The sequence below is a fragment of the Pituophis catenifer genome, unplaced genomic scaffold (genome assembly GCF_029215685.1).
Source record: "Pituophis catenifer annectens isolate HBS135680 unplaced genomic scaffold, rPitCat1.0.hap2 SCAF_2, whole genome shotgun sequence".
NCBI lineage: Eukaryota > Metazoa > Chordata > Lepidosauria > Squamata > Colubridae > Pituophis > Pituophis catenifer.
In genome coordinates, this window is record NW_027256882.1 from 277,824,087 (window position 1) to 277,848,081 (window position 23,995).

The 23,995-nt window shown below is 39.5% G+C and overlaps 1 protein-coding gene across 2 annotated transcripts in view; it reads left to right on the forward strand.

The window, feature by feature from the left end:
• The window catches only part of GOLPH3 (golgi phosphoprotein 3), a 35,043-nt gene extending 14,413 nt beyond the window's left edge, over positions 1-20,630 (forward strand). Inside the window, exons 2-5 of one of the 2 annotated variants that reach the window (XR_011600089.1) lie at positions 3,218-3,349; positions 8,227-8,341; positions 16,063-16,622; positions 20,515-20,630. Coding sequence is in view for 1 of the 2 variants with exons in the window: in XM_070938914.1 (XP_070795015.1) it covers positions 3,218-3,349; positions 8,227-8,341; positions 16,063-16,487 (672 nt within the window). In the remaining variant the exon portion in view is untranslated. Of the gene's footprint in view, positions 1-3,217; positions 3,350-8,226; positions 8,342-16,062; positions 18,029-20,514 lie in introns of those variants that run through there. The other variant, XM_070938914.1, reaches the window with a different exon arrangement.
• Positions 20,631-23,995: the final 3,365 nt, after the last annotated feature.

The window sequence follows — 23,995 nt, forward strand, 5'->3', positions numbered from 1 at the left end:
TTGCTTAAAATTAGTTTTAGAATTTATGACAATACTTGTGGTATTATTGAGTCAGGTCCTCTTTTTTTTTTCTTCTGATGGCTTTATTTTTTCTGAGAAAAAAAACCCGGTCATCAATCAGATAGCTACTGTTCTGCAGTGTAAACATGCTTAATAAATATTAAAGACTTAGGTTTCTTTCATTCCTGTATGAATGATATTAATTAATAGGTACATTTGTTTTATGAACCAGTTTATCCCTTATTGTATTAATTCTTTGTCCAATTATCTGAGAGGAAACTACCTGATTGGACTTATTTCCATATTACATGTACATGTACAGGAGAGCACTGTAAATCACCGACCATAAGGGGAGACAAATTAAATGGAATTCCTGGGTCTCATTATTTATCTTCAGAATATATATATCTCCCTCTCAGTTTTCCCTACTTTATGTTCAAATATTAGATTTTAAAATGTAGTATAAAACATTTAACAGCAAATCATCTACAAACTGACTTCTAGCTTTATATTTTTTAGACATTTAGGGTTTTTTATACCTTTATGTATTGTATTACAATTTTATTGTTATTTGTAAGCAAATTAGGTGATTTCTAACTTCATTCAAATTGTAATTTGGCCTTTGTTCAACTTTATGTTGCTTGCCACCTATACCCTTTTTTGGATAGCTCTTTGCTTACTCACTCACTCCCTGGTTACCTTCCATCTAGACCAGGGCTGTCAAACTTGCGGCCCATGGGCTGGACGTGTCACGCGCTGTCACGCCCACACCTGATTTAGCGAAGGGTGAAAAAGTCACGATATGTCATGTGTTGATGCCATGATGACGCAAGTTTGACACCCCTGATCTAGATTATTGTAATGCACTCTTCATGGGGCTACCCTTGAAAAATATCCAAAAGCTTCAGCTGGTACAGAATGCGGCCACACAAGCAATCTTGGGCACCCCAAGGACAATGCATGTAACACCTCTGCTGCACAATCTGCATTTGCTTCTGGTCCCAATTCAAGGTGTTGGCTATGTCTTTTAAAGCCCTACCATCTTTGCCCCATTACATCGGCCTGTCCCATTCGGTGAGGAAGGAAATGTATTACCCCCCTCCCCGTTAAAGAATTTGCCTGGTGGGGTCTAGAAAGGAGCCTTCTCTGTAGATGTCCCCACTGTACGTAAGATTACCTCCCCATCATGGATCTGCCCCTGGACCCCTCTCCAGATGCGAGTTCAGAGGAGGAGGGTGAGTTTGAGTCTGCAGAAGAAAGTTTGGAGCTGAGAATTGGTCAGGATCGGGGCTCAAAGAATGCTAGCCTGATGGAGCAGCCTCAGCTGAGTCAATTGGAGGAGCGACAGCTGAGTGAGGTTGGCCAAGTCTCCAGACAAGGACCGGGAGCAGCTGCCACCCGATAGCAATGAGGAGGAGGTGGAGTCCACACCTCCTCCTCCTGATCCAAGGACACAGAGAGGAGGCACGCACAATGCCGGTCAGCTAGACTACTCGCAAAGAGGCCACCTCACCTCATGAAGAGCTTGCCTACTTAACCCTTTCCAGAGGACTTGAGTGTTGCTGGAGCAATGTGCCCAGTTCTGTGCCTTGTGTGCTCATGCTGTGTTTCCTGGCCTGCTCTCCTTGGACTCAGTTACCCAGTGACTCTTGCTGTACTGAGCTCGGAGTCTGGACCTTCGCAACAGGGATGCTTTCTGAGGACCTGTTTGTGGGGTTTGAATAAACACCTGTAGAACTCTTGCCGTACATGGACATGGGGGGGAGCAGGGCCGCATGCCCCCAGAAGTGAGGCAGGCCCCCACTTTCTTGACCTTGGAAGTGTCTGAATACCTTGCTCTGTTGACTTGTTTGGGGCTCACAGAGGAGCACGCAGTCATGAGACTGGTTAGGCCTTGAAGGCTCTCCCCTGACTTTTTAATGTTTAATTTTCATTATTCTATTCTTGTTTTAATTGCCTACTAATATAAAATTTATATATAACTTTTTATGTTTTTATCTCTTTTACACTACCCAGAGTCATTCTATGAGGGGCTTGGGTGATTTCTAAATGTGATGTGCAATATAATTCAGTTAATATTGTGTTTCCCCGAAAATAAGACCCTGTCTTACATTTTTTTTGAACCCTGAAATAAGCGCTTGGCCTTATTGCCATGCGCTCAAAAGCCCGATTGGGCTTATTATCAGGGGATGTCTTATTTTGGGGGAAACAGGATAGAAGAGGCATACATATGTTTATTATTGAAGCATTCTTTTGAAAATATATGAGCAAGTAGTAAAGTTATTTCCAGAGTTAGTCTATAGTGCTCAAAGAAAGACTATACTGTATTTAATATTTTCCATTCCATTTCTTTTTAATGCCTCAGAACCAAAATAGCTTTGCATGTTCTTAATTAAAACTAATGATAATTTTATTTGGTGAGTAAAGATCGGTGTCCTAATTTTATTTTTTTAAATTCCTTTTGCCTGGGTTTGCCCTTATGTAGAAGAAAGGGCTTCCTCCATTTGTGGAAGAGCCTGCGATTTTTTATATTCACTACAAGTTGGAGTAACTTTTCAGAAGCAGAGAAATTGGTACAGGTGAATCTATGACAATTATCTTGTCTCTTCTTTTAGCAGTTACAGGCTAAATATGATTAGACATATGCTTTACACAAATATAAATATTTATAAAGCTTACTTAATAGTTATATAATGAATAATTATGAATGGAGATATAAAAACTGCATTTTCAGTTCTAAATTAGAAAAAAGAAAAAGCTTTTTCAGCAGTATTCCTCTAAAATAAAGATAATATAGAACAAACTAGGGAATAAGGAAAAAAGTGGAAACGTTTGTTATATAAGGAAGTAAGAAAATTATCTAGAAATTGTTGATGAGATTAGCCTTTTTACTGTTTAATAATCTGTTTAATTAATTTATGGGAACACATACATGCGTGGAAACCTCAATATACATGTAATTGTAACAAGAGAGGATTTTGTATGTATCACAGACCCAACTTAAGAACATTCCTGTAAAATTCTCAACTCTCCAAATTAAAAAAAATGGAAAGTAAAATGAAAGAAAATACTTCTTCATTAGTATTTAATTTATTTTTGTTGCAACTATTTTGTTTCAGAAAACAACAGAATTTTTTTATCTCGGGGTTGTATATATGTACTTATTCTTGTAATGCATTTACAAAAAAAAAATCAGCTATACATTTTCCCCCTTTAGGGTTATACATCATTTTGGAATGATTGCATTTCATCTGGGCTCCGTGGTTGCATGTTAATTGAATTGGCACTGAGGGGGCGTCTTCAGCTTGAAGCATTTGGAATGAGACGTAAAAGTTTGCTAACTAGAAAGGTAAGTGCAGTGAAGTAAACCTCTGTACTTTTCTAAAATCTTTTTCCCTTACATTTTTACATATGGTAATATTTATAAATCTACATATTTATATCAGCATTTCTAAAGACACTGCAAGAAGACCAGTGGCTAATCAGCAAGTTTGGTACTTTAATTTGCATACCTCAAAAATTTGGGCAATCTTATAAAATTTACTTAAATTTGTTAAATCCAAGGCCTAGTTAGGGAATGAATCACTCAGTGTTGCTCTTTCAGTTTGATTTTATTGGCATTATATAAAGGCAGTTTTCTCCCCTTCTTCCTGGAGAGATTTTGTGAATAACACCCGCTTCATTCTCTACCACAAATCTGGTTGCATGGGCAAACTGTTCTGTCAATATAACATTTGAGTCGCCTATGTGAAAAGCAAGTTTGAAAAATTTCCACACTGTTCCACTGTTCAGAATTAAGCTTTGCACAGCAAAGACATATTACTTATGTACAGCTGTGCTTAGTTGTGATTAATTTTAAATGTATTTCCTTTCTCCTTTACAGAACACAAAGAATTGATAGATTTGCCAAAAATGCAGGAATGTTCCTTGAAATTCAACAGCTGTACAGGAATAATTTAGATGTTATTTTCTTTTTTTATTTTGATACTACATCCAAGGAAGATTTGATGTTTAGACAATATGCGCAAATAACTTGGTTCAGAGATAGTAGAGTAGAAACCTGTGGCCTACAAATACTTTTAAATTATACCTCTGTAGATGCCTAATTATTGGCTGTGCTAGTTGGGCCTGACAATTGTACTTTAGCAATACTTTGGTTTCTAAAAGATTAGGTCTTTACAGTCATTAAGTATTTATGGGCTTCAACCTAGTGTTTGTTATTTGAACTTTTAATTGCAGTTAGAAATTATTTAAAATTAACCATTTCCTGAAAGTTGTAAAGTACTTACTAATCTGGTAGCTCTTAATATAATATTAAACTAGGAATGGGCAATGACAGAAGTGGGGTAGAAATCAGGCTCTCCTTTTTCAAAAATAAGTCCTTGGTTGAAAAAGGACTTGGGCAAGAATGTAATCTTAAGATTTTCTTTATTTTTTTACTTTTTCACTTTGGGGAGCTTTTAAAGAACTATTCTAGGTGTATTAATTGTACCCATGAAATAATTCATAATTCTGATTTTTCCAGTAGCCAAAATTGGTTATAAGATGGGCAGCTATATAAATGTTTTAAATCAGGTTCGCTTGATACGCCAGTTGCGTCCCTTTCTAGATCGGGACTCCCTACGCACGGTCACTCAAGCACTCGTCATTTCCCGTCTGGACTACTGCAATGCTCTCTACATGGGGCTCCCCTTGGGGTGCACCCGGAGGCTCCAGTTGGTCCAGAATGCGGCCACGCGGGGGATTATGGGAGCGACGGGGCGCTCCCATGTGACACCTCCTGCGCGAGCTGCACTGGCTTCCTGTGGTCTTCAGGGTGCGCTTCAAGGTGTTGGTGACCACCTTTAAAGCGCTCCATGGCTTAGGGCCGGGGTATTTACGAGACCGCCTTCTGCCGCCAATAGCCTCCCACCGCCCAGTATGCTCCCACAGAGAGGGACTCCTCAGGGTGCCGTCGGCCAGACAATGTCGGCTGGCGACCCCCAGGGGGAGAGCCTTCTCTGTGGCGGCACCTGCCCTCTGGAACGACCTATCCCCAGAGATACGCACGATACCAGACCTCCGGACTTTTCGTCGGGCCCTGAAAACACATCTTTTTCACCTAGCCAGGCTGGCTTGATCCCATTCCTTCGATTTTAATTTGTAATTGGTTTTAACCCAGGTTGTTTTAAATGGATAGCCAAAATTATTTAATGTTTTTTAAATTGCTTTTAAATTTTATATGTTTACCATGGCTGTTTACCGCCCTGAGTCCTGTTGGAGAAGGGCGGTGTACAAATTAAATAAAATAAATAAAATTAAAATAAAAATAAATAAAACAAATGAATATTTGTGTCTGATACCAACATTCAGAGGAAATTTTTGAACAGCCAAAGTTGCTCACCCTTAAAAACTATTTGTTTTAATCATGATTTCAATTAACCATTGCCTCAAGGATCAAATTTACATATAATAAAGTATAAAGAGGCGGTTTACACATTATAATCAAACAATGAACACCTATATTAGGAGTATTCCATTATTTGTCCGTTAGTTTTAAAATGGGCACCCAACTTTGATGTTGAGCTGATAAGAATTATTGTAGTGTTTAAAGTGTTCAAATTCAGTTACTGTCCCCATTCCTTCTTTCTTTTTAACACCCAGTGCTGTTTGAAGTGCCTGCAGTCTTGGCTGCATTTGGTCTGATTGCTCAAAGTTCCATCTTAAACAGTTACTCCACTCTTTACAACAATCTGTTGTTCTGGGATCCTCAGTGGATCTGCCTCCTACTTGATTATCATTTACAACTGTAATCATTTATCTGTTCATGTAAACTTGCCTTTGGTTGTAATGTAATATTGAGTCTCACATTTTTTATTCCCTTGTGAGCATTTACAATATTCTATTCATATTTGGTTCATTTAGTATGGCCTGAATCTGTTCTGGTAAGCCCAGGAGGAAAAGTGACTATGCAATGGACAGTAATTGTTTTAATTATACAGTAAATTGTTGAGAGACCTCAATAGTCAGCAATATTTTTAATCAAACTATTATCTAAAGCACCTGAGGGTAGAGCAAGAAGCAATGGGTAGAAACTAATCAAGGAGAGACGCAACTTAGAACTAAGGATAAATTTCCTGACAGTTAGAACAATTAATCAGTGGAAAAACTTGCCTCCAGAAGTTGTGAATGCTTCCAACACTGGAAATTTTTAAGATGTTGGATACGTTTTGTCTGAAGTAGTGTAAGGTTTCCTGCCTAAGCAGGGGATTGGACTAGAAGACCTCCAAGGTCCCTTCTAACTCTGTTATTCTATTCTAAATGCCATGCATTTTCATAGAATCTCTAAAAGTGTGTGAAATATACCAACCTTGAAGCAGGTCTTTCAGATGCTGCAATTCTATTTTGTTCCAATCTCAGAACAAAGTTTGATCATTTCAAGTGTTTCATCTTGAGGATTGGAATTAAACTTTTGTGTTGAAGTTTTTTTTAAAAAAATACTAATCTAAAAATATAATAGGAGTTTTCTTTTTCTAATCAAACTTCAGTGTCTGCTCTAATACTGATGTATGTTTAATGTATTCTAAAATAATCCCCTCACTTAATTTGGAGCAAGTTGTTTAGTGCCTGCTAAATAGCAACCCAGATTGTGAGCTCACTTACCTTGGTGGCTCTGGAATAAAGGACAAAATACTTGTTTTGAATTCTCTGTTTTTTTTCTATAGCTGGAATACTTAAAATATTTTGAATTTTATTTAGCTGGAATGCAGTTTCAAAAATCTTCAGGTATTATTGCTTTGGTTTTGTGTTTGAAGCAAAATGTTTTGTTTGGTGTGTACTTTCTCATATATCCATGCATTCCGTTCATGCCCTCAATTTAATAATCCCTCAATAGCTCCAGCTGATGTTGCAGTTTGCTTTTTAAATTTCTCCGCTTGTATCCATTTTTTTGTATTAAAAAAAAAAAACCCACCTTCTGTTTGTAGTGAGGGTACATCTTCTTGTGCTGAAGGGGAAGATAAATTCTTCCTTCCCCAGTTTTTGCCATCCTGAGAAATATTCTGCCTACCTCACTTTCTGCTTTTTAGAAGTTTAGCTCAACTTTTTTAGAAGTACTTTTAAGTGTGATTATAGAATGTGAAATCAGTAACTCACCAGATACAACAGGGGTGTCAAACCTGCAGTGTCATGGCGGTGTCACGTGACATATTGTGACTTCCCCCTCTTTGCTAAATCAGGCATGGGCGTAGCCAGCGCGTGATGGATCAGGCCCGCTGGCCACAGGTTTGACAGCCCTGAGGTACAAGATATTTTCTTTATTTAGGAAGAAGGATTGGCCCCAGCAAGAATGTTTATGAACTCTATTGGGATCTCTTGGATCCTATTCACCCTGTTAGAACTGTACATCCTCCATATTTGGTGTAATAGTATGAGAAAGAGAATTATAAGAATGAAAATTACCTTAGAAGACAGGCGGAAAAGCTGTAGATTAGATAGGACAATCATTATGCAAAAGGTGTTGGACTCTACAGAAGAGGTGGGGGAAGCATCTTAGAAGAGACTCCCCCCTCCCAATTTTTTGGAAATTAAAAGTAAAGGAGGGGAGAAGGGCTTTCGGACGCGCAAGATTCTGTTACTGTAATCTTCTAATAAAGATAGTGTTGGTAATCGTGATTGGTACTTCTTTTATGGACTATCTTGAAGGGTTGACACCTGGTCTAATATCAAAAAGAGAGTGAGTTTGGCATTGAACAGATTAAGAAACAGCCATTATCCATAGTTGCTTTTTTGTATTTATTGCTAATGTGCTCTGCTTTTTAAAAAAATCTGTGCTGACTAGATAGCAGTGGCTTTAATTACTTTGCTTCCTGACACCTTTTTTATTTGATCAATATTGGGATATATTTGGAAGAATCATACTGAGTTTAATTATCCTAGCCATTCTTTTCAATGTCTCTGCATTGACATGGATTTCTGTTTCTCTGTAATTGTTAATACCACACGCTAGTAATCTGGAATAATTATTCTTCATTTAAATTCTTCATGTGATCTACAGAACTGGGTCATGAATAGCTCACAGAAGATACTGAGTTTTGATTGTGAAAAGTAAAAAGACACTTGTCACAATCTGCTGTGTTTAACCCTTTCATTGTAAAATGTCATATGGTGTCTAGCCATGTTCTCTGTACTTGATGTTAAGAAAGTAAAATTTGAAGTGCTCATTTTAACTGCTGTATTTCCAATCAGGTGATCTGCAAATCAGATGCTCCTACAGGAGATGTTCTACTTGACGAAGCTTTGAAGCACATTAAAGAAACTCAGCCTCCAGAAACAGTGCAAAACTGGATAGAACTGCTTAGTGGTAAGAAATTTCTGTGAAAAATTAACCTCTCTGAATGCTTTCAAATCTCTTTGGGCTGCTATTAATTACATACTAGTGTTTAAGGCACAAAAAATGTATAGAGGTAGTCCCCAGTTTAAGAACAAGTTCTTAAGTTCTGAAGGTTGTCCTTTAAATTGGATTTGTATGTAAACTGGAATAATATCACTTATGCTGTATAAGTAGAACTGTGTAATGAACCTGAACCATTGTGTATTTAACTTGAATTTTGCTATGATAAGCCATGTTCTTAACTATGGGTAATCCTTCAATCAAAGCATACTTAACCTGGGACATCCTATATTCCAGTTATATTGGTATATGCGCGATTAATTCCTAGTAAGTGAGAGACACCAGGTTAGAAACCCAAATTAGAGATGGACCAGTCATTATACAGGCCAGAGTTCTCATTCTTCTAAATTAATTAATTAATTAATTTCTATTGCAGCCTATTTGCCCATGGCGACTCAAGACGGTTTACAGAATATAAAACCATATTTAAAACAATAAAAGCTAACAAAAAGAATAAACAAATTGATATAGTACAATATAACAAAATCACCTCCCACCTCACGCCCCAGCAACAGCAGATCACATGAGCCATTTAATGGGCTCCATCCTGCTCTGGGTTCCCCAGGCCCGCTGGCAGAACCAGGTCTTCAGCACCTTCCGGAAGAGTATTAGAGTGGGGGCCATTCTAATCTCTGGGGGAATGATGTTCCAGACAGAGGGGGACACTACAGAGAAGGCCCTTCTTCTGGGTCCCACCAGGTGTATCTCCCTGGTGGGACCCAGGGAGATACACCTGGTGTATCCACCCTAACCCTAACCCGCAACATTCCGTGTCTCCCCACTCTGATGGGTCGGGTAGATGTGCAAGAGACAAGAGACGGTCCCTCAGATAACCTGGTCCCAAGCCATGAAGGGTTTTAAAAGTGACAAACAGTACCTTGAATTGCACCCGGAAACAAATCGGTAACCAATGCAGCTCCCGCAGGAGAGGTGATACATGTGCACACCGAAGTCTGCACAAAACCATGTGGGCTGCTGAATTTTGCACCAACTGGAGCTTCCGGATGCTCTTCAAGGACAGCCCCATGTAGAGCGCGTTGCAATAATCAAGACGGGAAGTGACTAGGGCATGAGTGACTGAGTAGGGATTGTCGGTCCAGGAAATGGCATAACTGGAGCACAACTTGCAGTTGCGCAAAGGCCCTCCTGGCCACGACCGCCACCTGCTTTTTGAGCAGGAGTCATGAGTCCAGGGAAGCCCCTAGATTACGCACAGGATCTGTTTGGGGTAGTGCCACCCCATCCAAGACCAAAAGTGGCAATTCTCCCTGAGCCAATGAACCCCAAACCCAGAGCCACTTGGTCTTGCAAGGGTTTAGTTTCAATCTGTTACTCCCCTAACAGCCTCTAGGCACTGCGAGAGGAAGGACATGGCATCACTTAACTCACAGGCCCAGACATACAGCTGAGTATCATCAGCATATTGGTGATACCTCAGTCCATGGTGACGGATGATCTCACCCAGCGGTTTCATATACCATATTTTTCGGAGTATAAGATGCACTTCTGCACCCCTAAAATTGGGTGAAAATTTTGGTGCGTTTTATACAGCAAATGTTGCGGCAGGGGGAGGGAGTTGGTGTGGCGCTGATCAGCTGTTCTAAAATGGGCTGCGGTGGCCGCACTGAACGGGCTGCGGCAAATGGGCTGCAGTGAACAGGTCGTGGTAGCAGCAAACGGGCCGGGATGGCGGCGAATGGGCTGTGACGGTGAATGGATGGTGGAAATGGGCTGCAGCGGCAAACAGGTGATGGTAGCGAATGGGCCGCAGCAGCGAATGGGTGGCTGTGAACAGGCCATGGCGAATAGGTCACAGTGACGGTGAATGGGTGGCAGCAAACGGGCCGCGGCTGTGAATGGGTCATGGCAAACGGGCCAGATGAATACTGGATGGATGCTGGGAGGCCGAGGCAGATTTTTTTTCTTGTTTTCCTCCCCAAAACCGATAGGTGTTTCTTATAACCCAGAGCATCTTATACTCTGAAAAATACGGTAAATGTTGAACAGGAGCGGAGAGAGTACCGAGCCTTGCGGAACCCCGTAAAGCAGTGGGCAAGGGCTGGATCTCTCCCCTCCTATCAACACTCACAGAGTGGCCGCAGAGGAAGGAAGTGAACCAGGATAACACAAGGCCTCCCATTCCCATCCCTCGAAGCTGTCCCAAGAGAATACCTTGGTCGATGGTATCAAAAGCCACCGAGAAGTCAAGTAGAGCAAGGATGGATGCATTACCCCCATCCCGCTCCGCCAGAGATCATCCAAAAGTGTGACCAATGCCATTTCGGTCCCAAACCCAGGCCTGAATCCTGATTGGTAGGGGTCATCCGTTTCATCCAGAAACCTCTTGAGCTGCTCTGCGACCACCTTCTCAACAGCTTTCCCAAAAAGCCTTGATGGTACAGTGGTCTAAGCACCCTGTTATTAACACAGCTGCTTGCAATTACTGCTGGTTCGAATCTCTCCAAGGCTCAAGGTTGACTCAGCCTTCCATCCTTTCTAAGGTAGGTGAAATGAGGACCCAGTTTGTGGGGGCAATAAGCTGACTTTGTATAAAATATACAAAAGTATGAAGGCTATTGCTTAACGCATTGTAAGCCGCCCTGAGTCTCCGGAGAAGGGCGGCATATAAATCAAATTTAAAAAAAAGAAAAGAAAAAAAGGGAAGATTGGAGACATGTCAGAAATTATCCAAGTGGGTGGAGTCCAGGGGTCCTCTCCTTAAAGTGCTGTGGCATCGCCCCCTCCTGTGGGGAAGCATTAATCACCGCCAAAGTCCACCTGCCTGTCACCTCCTGGGAAGCTTTCACAAGCCAGGGGGGAGATGGGTCTAAACACAGGTGCTTGCGCGCATACTCCCTAGGATCCTGTCCACTTCCTCGGGAGCAACAGGGTCAAACTAAATTACTCCCAAAGACAACCCTCTCTTTTAATCTAATACTTGTTCAGGCTGTTGCATTCACACAGGATTCTTGGTAGTGTGTATTTCTAATAAAAAGAAAGGGTTTCCATTATTGAACTATAATTTTTAAATTATAGTTTTCTTTGCCTCTTGAAAATGAAAACTTTATTATGCTTGGTGCTAATATGTTTTTCCTCTATGAAGTAATAATATGTTGCTATTTCTGAACAAAATAATATATATATATGAGTTCCAAATATGTAGTTTAGTCATACATACACTATAATAGAACATTTTAATCTACTTCTGCTTCATAGTTCAATGCAACATGGCTTCCAATTTTGTTTTTCTTTCAGTCTGCTTATTAACTTTCTCTACCTTAAGTGTCTTTCACAAGCAGCATAATGTTTATTCATAGTTCCAGTGAAATCAGGGGAGTTAATCCCTTGTAAATAGTAGACTTAAATCTTAATAACGTGTGTCTGCATTATTTCCTTTTATCCTTGCTGTGCGCTAACAGGAAGGAAAAACTAGTGTTGAACATGAGACAAATGCAGAGCTTTTCTTGCTAATATAATAAACAATGTTTTAAGTTTCCAGAAAAATGTTTAGGGATTCAGAAAGCAAAATAAGCCTTAGAAAACTGCTTCTAACTGAAATACCAGTTGAGTCAGGTGCCCTTCTTTTCAGTCCTCCAAGCTGCAAATTGGCTAATATTTTATTTGTTTTTTTTTCTTTTTATTAAATTTTTATACCGCCCTTCTCCTGCTGGACTCAGGGCGGTGCACAGCCTAAAATAAAAACATCCCAATACAAAATTTTAAATTTTAAAAGAATTAAACAAGTTTTGGCCCAAAATTTAAAACCTCCCGACTAAAAACCATTTACAACTAAAAATATCTAAAGTAATATTAATTACTCTGTTAATATTCATCAGGTATATTAAATGCTTAAAGGAAAGCATATTAAAATGCTATTTATATGCATATAGATGTAATTTTGGTTAAGTAAATGAAAGCAAAAAAATAACATATCACTCTTATTTGTGCAGTGGTTGTTGGCCAAGAAAACCAATTTGGAAAAGAAGCAGGAAGTTGCCTTAGATTGTAAGGCTCCAGCTGTGACTGTTGGCATCATATATACTGTATTTTTCAGACTATAAGACAAACCTAGATTTAGAGGAGGAAAACAAGAACGAAGATAGTTTTTTGCCTCTCTGCATCCCGTTTTCGCCCTCCCCCGGCCCCCAGAAGCACTTTGCAGGCCAAAAACAGGCTCCCAAACCCTCCGCGCATCCCATTTTTGCCAAAAACACACCCATTTTTTTTTTTTTTTTTAAATTTGATTTATATGCCGCCCTTCTCCGGAGACTCAGGGCAGCTTACAATGCGTTAAGCAATAGCCTTCATACTTTTGTATATTCATACAAAGTCAGCTTATTGCCCCCACAAACTGGGTCCTCATTTCACCTACCTTAGAAAGGATGGAAGGCTGAGTCAACCTTGAGCCTGGTAAGATTTGAACCTGCAGTAATTGCAGGCAGCTGTGTTAATAACGGTGCTTTAAACCACTGTGCTACCAAGGCTCTTTTGGCCTACAGAGTGCTTCTGGGGGCCGGGGGAGAGCGAAAAAGGGATGCGTGGAGGGTATGGGAGGCCAAAAACAAGCCTATATTCGGTCTATATGATGCACCAAAATTTTCACCCACTTTTAGGGGTGGGGTGGGGGGAAGTGTGTCTTATACTCTGAAAAATTTGGTAGTTTTGTGATGGTTTCTAACACAGATGGTTTCTACTACTCTGCTGGCTTTCCAACCTGTCTACTTCTGTTTGTGTTAAAATTACAACTCCCAGAATTCCCAAGTCAGCATGATTTGCAGCACAAATGGAGAGGGGAGACAGATTGGGGAAAGCTATTTTATACATCGTTACATTTTTCCCCATAAGCACATTGTTTAAAAACTGCACTTCCAAAGTTTCGCAAGTTGTATAATATTTCCACGTGTATACCCAAAATAGACCTGTAACTTACAGGCAGTCTTTACTTAACAACGTAATTAGAACTGGCAATTCTGTTGCTAAGTGATGCAGTCATGAAGTGTGACATTAGATGACTGTGCAACTTAAGTCAGCAATTGTGGCATTTCTGGTTGTAGTGTTAAGCGAAATCTGTGCAACATCATATCATTAAGTGCCACTTGCAGCTTCCTGCTAGCTTCCCCATTGACTTTGCTTGTCAGAAGTTGACAATGACGGTCACAAATGATGATCACGTGACCATAGGACACTGCAACAGCCACAATGTCAAGGATCTATTGTAAGTCTTTTCATACGGTGCAATTGTAACTTTGAATGGCACCGAACAAGATGTCCTTAACTGTATTTCTATTTCTTTGTATGTAATAAATTCCCAGCCATAGCATGTAAAGTACATTCTTTGGCTAGAATGCAATGCTAATTCCTCCAATGTGATAGATTTACATCTCTGTGTATCACCTTTGAATGAGGCCTAGCCTAGCCTCCTCCTTGGATCTTTTAGTTTGGGGCAATAATTTGTTTTAAATTATTGGTATTCAGTATGTTCAGTCATGTGAGGAGGAGACCCAGCTTCTAATCTGAAGTACTGCATTTCATTTATAGTTTTGAAAAGAAATATGCATTAAAATCTCCTTCTCATTCTAAGATACAACAGAGATTCAGATTACTTCGATTGCATTGTGAACTCATTCATAAGGAAAGTTGCAAAATATTCATAAGTCTGCAAAGAGCTCTGATATAGGAACACATGGTAAAATAATTGTCAACTTAGAAGTACCGTATTTTTCAGAGTATAAGATGCACCTTTTTTCCCCCTAAAAGGGGGTGAAAATTTAGGTGCGTCTTATACACTGAATGTAGCCCTGCCCACCCACTGGCCCCCACCCTTTGGCCTCAGCCTTGCAGCAGTTATCTTCTTGAAAGCAAACAGCAAGAAAAAAACAGCTCCTTTCAGCTTCAGCACAGCCTAATTAGCACAAGTTGATTGAATCGGCCTCCTGACTCTCAGCTGATTTGCTCTCAGCTGTTTTGCACAGGGCTCTGCTGCTTGCTGCAAAGAGGTAAATTGCTGGAGCAGATTTTTTTTTCCTTGTGCTAATCAAGCTATGCTGAAAACGAAAATGAAAGTAAAGCAGGCTGTTTGCTGCAATGAGGCAAAATTGCTCAGAGGCAGAGGGAGATTTCTTTTTCTTCTTTTCCTCACCAAAAAAGGTAGGTGCGTCTTATACTCTGAAAAATACGGTAACTTAACTTCTTCAGAATTCCTTGTAGTTTGAGGGTTTGGTCACAAGGTGTCACCAATATACCAAGAAAAATAATCTAATTAAATGGTCACACAAAAGAAGGGTTCTCTCCCCCCCCTCCTTTCATACTTGTTTGATAAGGCTTGTAAGAGTGAAATCTATGTATGTTCAGCATATTTTGAGGGTCCTGTAAATATTTTATTAATAAGAGAGGCAGTAGACTTTGCCTACAGTAGATTTTAAGCAGATACAGGCAATGCCTGAGAACAGTAATGAGCTACACAGGGTTATCAATATATAGTTATAACTAATGGTCAAGTTATTCAAGAACCAGTCTTTAAATGCATGCAGTTATCTACAAAATACCTGAAGAGAGAAGGGCATCGCTTTCTCTTTTTCTCTTACTCAATTTTAAATGTCAGTTGCCTTTACAGGTAGTCCTGGACTTACAACAGTTCATTTAGTGACCATTCAGAGTTACAACGGCACTGAAAAAAGTGACATGTGACCTTTTTTCGCACTTACGATTGTTGCAGCATCTCCATGGTTCCATTATCAAAATTCAGATGCTTGGCAACTGACTCGTACTTATGACAGTTGCAGCGTTCCTGGGTCATGTGATCCCCTTTTGCAACCTTCTGACAAACAAAGTCAACGGGGAAGCCAGACTCACTTAACAACAGTGTTACTAATTTAACACCTACAGTGATTCACTCAACAACTGTGGCAAGAAGGGTTGTAAAATGGGACAAAATTCACTTAACAAATGTTTCACTCAGCAACAAAAATGTTGGCCTTAATTGTGATCATAGGTTGAGGACTACCTGTACTTTCTTTAGGGTAAGGGTTAATTAGTCAACATGTGTTACAAGGCTTACTCAGTTATTTGGTTTATCTTCTTGTAGAAAGTTTCATATTTTTATACCCCGCTCCCCAAAAAATGCATGTGGCCTCATCCAGTGGAATATTTTTGAGGTTCACTTGGAAAGAGGTTCAGAGAGGGAGATTGTGCTTCTAGAGGGTGTTTGTGTGATCCAGAGGTACTATCCTGTTTCCCTGAAAATAAGACATCCCCTGATAATAAGCCCAATTGGGCTTTTGAGTGCATGTGCTAAAATAAGTCTCCCCCTGAAAATAAACCCTCCCCAAAAATATTTAAACGCAAAACTGGAAATCAGGTAAAATGGCAAGAGGAGCCCATCTTGCTCCACGCACCCCAAAATAATAAGACCTCCCTGAAAATAAGGCCAAGCGCTTATTTTGGGGTTCAAAAAAATATAAGACAGGGTCTTATTTTCGGGGAAACATGGTAAGTATATCATTATGAAATGGATGATTAACCATTCAGATGTGGGGGGGGGGGAAACCATTGTATAGTTTTGGAGTGATGATGTTTACCAAAATATCTGCTAAATGCTTAGGAACCTTTTTTTTTCTGGGTTTTTTTTCCAGGTGAGACATGGAATCCATTAAAATTGCATTACCAGTTAAGAAACGTCCGCGAACGGTTAGCCAAAAACCTAGTTGAAAAGGGGGTTTTGACTACGGAGAAACAGAACTTTCTCCTTTTTGACATGACCACGCACCCCCTCACCAACAACAACATTAAGCAGCGCCTCATCAAGAAAGTTCAAGAAGCTGTGCTTGACCGATGGGTGAATGACCCCCACCGCATGGACAAGCGCTTGCTGGCTCTCATTTACTTAGCCCACGCGTCGGACGTCCTGGAGAACGCTTTTGCCCCCCTTCTGGATGAGCAGTATGACCTTGCCACAAAGAGGGTGCGGCAGCTCCTGGATTTAGACCCTGAAGTCGAATGTATGAAGGCCAACACAAACGAGGTCCTGTGGGCTGTTGTAGCAGCCTTCACGAAATAAGTACAATCAGACTGCTCAAACACTTCCCCCCCCTTCATTTCATGTAAATCGGTTAATCTTCTCTCGATGAGTCATATTTTCTGTCATCTGTACCTCCCCTTTTGTGATGAAAATCGGTTCCTGTTCATAAGAATGGTAGGTAATGTGTTCTGGGTCCCCATACTCCTGCTGCCCCCCCACTGCTGCTTCCCCCCCCTTCCCAATGTGTGTCTACTATAGGATTCTGCTGGTGCAAGAAAGCTACTTCCTGTTCTTAAACTGGTGGGCTGTCATATTGTCATTCTGTTTTATATCCAATTTAAGTTACTTTAGATTTCTATTGTGTACTTCCTTTTCTCCCTCCGGAATGCTGTTGTACAAAGAGAAACCACTTCCCAGGAGAGAAGCAAGAACCTAAGTTTCCAGCGGATTTAGCTCTATATTGTGCCTCAGCAGCAGAACATTATGGACTAAAATCATAGAAGGATTTTGACATCCCAAAGTTTAGCTACATTGAAATCTGGAGAAAGTGGTTTTTGCAGGCACTGTTAAACCATGAACACTTGTGGTGGGAAATTCATAGAACTAGCTTAGCTGAATGAATCTGAGATAAGCGTCAAAGCAATACTTGGTGAAATATATTTTCTTTCTTCGTTGAAGTTTGGATGTGTTCAAATCATTCTAAAACCTGGAATATCCCAAGATGGGCTCAGTAACGTTTGCATATTGCTGCCCATGAAAAACTATATTAACTTTATGCTTTGGGGTCCCCTCCCCCCCTTGCAAAACAACACTCTTGAAATCTCAGATTAGTACAGAAAGGCCCAGTTGTTTCACAAAAAGCTTTTATGATGGGATACATTCCAATGTAGCCTGTACATAGTAAGAATTGTATATTAACACACGAGCACATTAAATGATTTTAGTTAAATTCCAATGTCAATGGATGATACACCTGGCATTCCATTATTTGCTTTTTTTCAGCTACTGCCTTCCCTTCTCCCCCCCCCCCCGCCCTTTTTTGGGAAGCTGGGCCTCCTATAAGTGAGTGAGTGAACATGTGTGATTCTTTTCTGAACCTGCCTGGGCTTTGTGCCATCCAGGTACAATCTGCCTATGCATTGCCTTGATAGTATTTGTAGTATGATAAAACTACGTTATTATGATTTTTTTAAAAAAAATCTTATTTTCAGAAGAGGCTTGTGACCAGTAAAATTCTTTGTGCAGTTTTCAGTTTTAGTTTATTCACAACCTAATACTGTACTATGTCTCATGTCATTAATCTACTTAACACTTCAAAAAAAAAAATCAGCTGTCAATCTTAGCAAGTATTGCATGTAAATTGTTAGCAGGTGAATACTACAGTTAAACCAATTAAGAGTTCTGTAGTAGGACACTCTACTATGTTTTAATTTTTATATACAATTATGCTGATTAGCACATTATTGTAAAAATATATAAACTGGCTTTTTAAAGTTTATTACCTCTTTACTGTTGCTTGTCCTTGCTTCACAATGTAAATATTATGCGTTGAACAAATTAAAAACTGGCTTTTTCCCCCCCTTTTTGGTTCAAATAACAGAACACATTAATATGGGGCTGGTATCTAGAGATTTTTCTTTTAACACTGAAAACAGAGAGTACTAAATGACGCATATAACTGTAGTTGGAAGTAAAGGGATTCCCAATCTGTATACTAGCTTTTTACCTATGGTAAATAAACCTATGATCTTGAAAGTGCCTGAAACAGAGCAAGCATATAATTTTGTATTTTGTGTTTTTAATTCTAATTATACAGTAATCTGTCCTACATAGTGTTGGAAACTGCTGTAATCCTTTATGGTCTGGGGATTTCTTGCAAACGAAGAATGGATGCATCAGCTTTTTATCTTGCAAGGATGAAACTTGTCTCTGATTAGATCAGATCCAGCTTGATGATAAATAGAAACATTTTTATGAACTGAAATTTTCTATTAGCAGTAAGAAATAATCTAAGTTTTCTGGAGTGTTTCTTTAATTGAACCAGAAGATGGTGTCTCTTCCTTCCACAAATATTATGGTACAAGAAGCTGACAGTTATGGACTGTGTTATAGGATTAAATTCCTAGCATCTAAAAAAGACGGATTAGAATCCAATGCTGTGAAATGTTTTCATTTGTTCTACAGTTTTGAGACAAAATTGTATATATCACAGTTTTGAGGCTTTTTTGCACATCCATAGTCTAAACTGAATGAACAACATTTGCATTTGATAATTATTTAGCTTTTGCAAAATGTTTTCTAGCTGATGAAGTTACAAAAGTGGCTCAGAACTTCATCACTTTTCGGGAAAGTTGGTCCAAGAAGGAGAAGAGTAACTTAACTAAGCCCAATGCAGATAATAGCCCTCATGGATAGCAATGGTTGATGATGTCACAACTATGAATAAGTTTGCATAAAAATTGGAATTACAATCTCCATAATCAATTCCAGTGAATGTCATATAGGTTAAATTGGTTTTGGACTAAATTTAAAAAAAGTTTTTGCTAAAGTCACCTAGAATAAGAAACCATCATTTGCAACAATTCCAATAGGAAGGATTCGAGAATGGTTAGTTCAGGTTCATAGAATAATTTTTCTTTCCTGAGGCCAAGAGGAATTACATGCTCTGTTAGAAAAGCATTTTTTGGTGAGCAAAGGACAGTGAACGTGTAATTCTGAGTATCTAAACTTGTCCACTGTCTCCAATTATACAAACTGAAAACTCTGGTGGGACTATAAATGATTTCAATAAGTTTTCGGGAAATACACCACCCTTTGCTTTCCTATAGAAAATCTTTTTATTATCCAGAACAGCTCTAATGGTTGGTTTTGTGCAGCTCTTATTGTAGTGCTAAAGCAAAGGTTATGTCTGCGACCAACATAGAGTAAGTACAAAGATGATTTCTCACCTGCATATAGTCATATTTACAGCATTAATTATTAGGATTCATATAGTCCCCCTTGTTGAATATTGAAATTATTTCACAGGGTTTTTTTTAATTAAAAGCGCTACGTAGTTAATTAGTGATACTTTAATCGTGTCAAAATATTTTTAAACATTGGAAATAAGCCAGTTGACTAAATCTTAGTCCATTTGCGATAAGCTGAAATGTTGTTAATTGGTGGCTAGTTGCTAGACTTTTGAGAGCTGACTGCAAGTTGAAATGCCTGCTCAGACATGTATTTCGCAGGTGAGTGGGCTGTGTGAATGACCTTGTGAGTCTCACTAATAATGATCTAATCTTAGAGGTTTCATGATAGTTGCTGAGATAGAGAACTGGTCTCTTGTGCTAAGCCCTATATATTTAATGGTGAATATTGAAGATTTCACACATGCCCTAAGACTATTCACCCAATGAATAAGAGTTGGATACCCACCATAATGTAGGTCATTGAATAATACTATACATCATATTTCTCAGGAGATTAGAACTAAACTGAATGTAGATGCAGAAATATCCTATTTTTCACACGTGAGTTGAAAGTGTGTTGCTTATTGTTAGGTTTCCTTGTGATGGTTTTTGCAATAAGGGAAAAACAAATCTTGTATAAAACACAAGTTTGATGGATCTTCAAAGCATGTTGCTTTCCAATTGCTCAAGTGAAGCATTTTTTCCTGGTCCTAGTTTTTCAGTTGTCTTTGGTAATAATTCAGATAAATCACACAGGAGTTTGAAATTCCTTGCGCACAAACCATTTTCTGCTGATCTACATTGTAGCACAAATCTGAACTAATAAAATCTGGACACTTACCCGTCCAGCAAGGAAAGATGCATATTTACATTAAACATGTTTTGTAATTTATAAACGTGAATTAAAATAATTACTTAAAATTTAAACTAGCCTTCCTCGACCAGGTTTCTTCTAGCTTTAAAGATTAGGATGCAAAAAGCTAGTTTATAGTTGATCATACTGAAAAAGACTATTAACATTACACTGAATTTGGATAAGATAATCCTTTAACTAGAAGGAATGCCTTCAAATAGAGAGTTAAACTGAGTAATTGTTATGTGTTTCCCTTGTTCAGGGAGCATTGAGGCAGCAAGAAAGAAGAAGAAACAGAGTAAGCCTGGGGCAGAAATAGAATGCAGACTCTCTCAAGACTAGCTTACATGAAGAGGATGGCGGAAATGAATCAGTCCAGAGACCCAGTTAGAAGGAGGTACTGATGGGGAGAGCAGCTCCAATGTATTGACACAAGGCTTGTTCGTAGAAATTGAGAGAGAAAAAGAGAGAGGTTGCCACTCAAGATTAGACCTCCACTCTTAACCTGGATCCTTGGAGGTCCTGTGATGGGGCAACCCAACATTTGTAGCCTGCAAGGTGTTTCAAGATGCTTGTTTGAGCAAAACTAATGCGGCATCCTGCTCGTTCTAAGCCTTCATCTTTGCTATCTTGTTGGGTTCTTGGCCCAACATGGAACCAAGAAGAGTTGTCTCTGCACCTTCCGGAACAGGAGTCTCCAACCTTGGCAACTTTCTGGGAGCTGAAGTCCACAAGTCTTAAAGTTGCCAAGGTTGGAGACCCCTGTTCTGGAAGGCAGAAGTAAAAATAGAAAGAAAGAGGTTTCTTCCATGGGAATGGAAGAAAATATCTTCTTTCTAACCAAAAATAATGTGAAGTTAACCCCTTTCCTCTCACTCCACCTTCCGTGACTGAGAAGGGCCAGAGTTTGTTTTTTTTTAAACAAGGAGTTTGAATATTTTCCCCAAATTTAGTGGCAGGCTCATGTGAGGCCTATTTGAATAATCTCCAATGTTTCCTGATTGCTGCTGTTATTAAATGGGTGGCTGCTTCCAGCAGCAACTGCAGGGGAGCCCGTCAAAACAAGCAACATGGCAGTCAAAAGTTTTATCCTTTTTCTATGTGGCCCAGCATTATATTTGCATATAAAGGAGCAGAATCTCAACTGTGATGCAGCGATTCACATATTTCCTGTTTCGCTTCCTCTGCAGACGACACTGGCTAGATGTGTTCTCTGTTCAATTTAAAATTGAATAAGACATTTTACATTTTAATTGGAAATCCATGTTCCCCAGAAGAAAAAAGAAAGCGCCAAACCCTGGCTGAAACGAAAGAAAGCTTTTCAAAACTAAAAACATTGGCAGCACTTGGTATGAAAAGACTTTGAAAAGGCTCCTTTCCAAATAAACACGGGTGAAACAAAATACTTAGGATTTATAGCACTTTGATATTCCTCGGATATTGTAAGTGGGTCATAATTTGCCCCTGGTTAAGTGAAATCGCATAGCAAACACTGAGGAAGCCCTGGAGATTTTCTCTATGAAAGTAGCATGCAAATAAATTCCCTGATTAAAGGTGGCCCTCGACTTAACACCACAATTGGGATCAAAATGTCTGTTGCTGAGTAGGGTGGTAGTTAATTGCCCAGTTTTGTGACCCTTTTTTGGCCATGCTTGTTAAGCAAATCATCTGCAGTTGTTAAGCGAGCCACTTTAAGTGAAATTATTGAGGAAGTCCAGCTGATCCAATTCACTTTGCTTCTTGGAAACTCGCCGGAAAGGTTGGAAATGGCGATCGCATAACCCGCCAGGATGCTGCCATAAATACACGCCAGGTACCAAGTGCCCCACTTTTGATCATGTGAGCCTGGAGAAGCTGCAACATAAGTGTGAGGATCTGCCATATGTCATTTTTTTTTACAGTGCTGTTGTAAATTCAAGGATCTATAAACAAATGGTTGTGAGTCAAGGACTACCTGAATCATCAATCTTATCCTGAATCATCTTCCTGAACTGTAAAATAGATGAAAAAAATGTAGTTGGAGTTTTGGATGCTTCATCTTCCAGCCTCCTATTGAATGGATAATTTTTAACACTGGAAGCAAAGCTACTTTTCTGGGCTGTTTCTCCACTGAAACTCCAGAATTCCAAGACAGTACACACCCAGAGAAACATTTGATTTAATTCCAGCAACAAGAAAAAAAAATCTGTTTGTTTCATGGTTCAGTAATTTGGATCCTTAAGAAGTTTCTCCAAACGTGTTATGCTTGGTTCCAGTTCTTGGGCCACTAAGAAACGTATCCTGTGTTAATTATCTGGGTAAGAGCCCTTCAGCTAGTTTAAGATTATTATTATGATCTTCTTTTATCTTCCAGATGAAACACATCCAGCTCTTTCCAGTGTTTGTTACGTAATTTAGATTTATGCCTCCATCCCACCCACTATTCTGGCCACTTCTTGTAACGAAAGTCCTGCTTTTAGCCATCTTTAACATTTAGAACCAACAACTACATCCATCAGCCACAGCCTGTCAACAGGAGGCTACAATGAAATTTTAGATTCTCTAGGTTTTTTTGACACAATGCTTCTGCTAATATAGTTAAGAACGTCTTTGTCTTTTAGAAGCTGTATTCTACATCTGACTCATGTTCAGCTTTGGTTCAGTTATCAGTGTTCCGTTTGGACATAGAGTGCTGGGTTAGCCTCCCTCATCCTTCATCTCAGCATACAATCTAAATGGAATTGATGCAGTTATTATTTAAAGCTTGAGTGTTTGTAAGGACTGGTCATGTCTTATTCCCTTCTGGCTAGCTAGTCTGATCAGCAAGAGAAGCCTTCTTCTAAATTCCATCCTACCCTGTTTCCCTGAAAATAAGACCTAACCAGAAAATAAGCTATAATGCATCTTGGAGCAAAAAATAATCTAAGACCGGTTTTATTTTGGGGAAAACATGGTATTTGGAAGCCTAGAAGAAGCACAACCTTTTCAGTTGTGACCCTACTTCTGAGAAAGACCTTCCTGTGGCAGATTAGAATAGCCCCATCCTTATTGTCTTTTCAAAGGGGCTCCAAACTCCAGAAAGTGTCCCCTATAATGAAGCCAGCAGTGACGGTTGCATGTATGAGTGTATTGAAACAAATGTTTTGTTCCATTTGTTTCAATATTTTCGAGCAGGCTGGCTTTAAGCTTTTGAAGCGGTCGTTTTTAGAATTAGGTGCATGGTTGTGGCAGTGTAATTGAAAAGAATCTTTTGCACAAAATGTTAAATTCTGCAGCACAAAATGTATGATGCCCAGTGGTGGAATTCAGCCGGTTCGTGCAAACCGGTAGTTATATTTCTGACTGGCCCCGCCTCTTCCTGCCCCGCCCCTTCCAGAAGTCCCCACACACGCCATTTTGACTCACAGGAGGCTTCAGGGAGGCCTCCTAGGCCCAAAATGGGGCGCAGGGGCAGCGTGTTCCCCCCCTGCGGCCCGTTTTTGCTCTCAGCAGGAGGCTGACTGCTGCCTGTCACACACCTTGGCCACGCCCACAGAACCGGTAGTAAAAATTTTTGAATCCCACCACTGATTTATGCCTATTTTGCAGACTTTATGTCTTGATGTAAAGATAGATAGATCTTGCTTATTACTCTTAACCCAGATATCAAAATTAGAGCTGGATGTTAATTAGAAGAGTGTCTCTTAGGAATTATACATCTGCCCTCACCTTGTTAATTATAATTTAAAGGTGGTTCAAAATGGCGGCTCTTATAATTAGCAGTT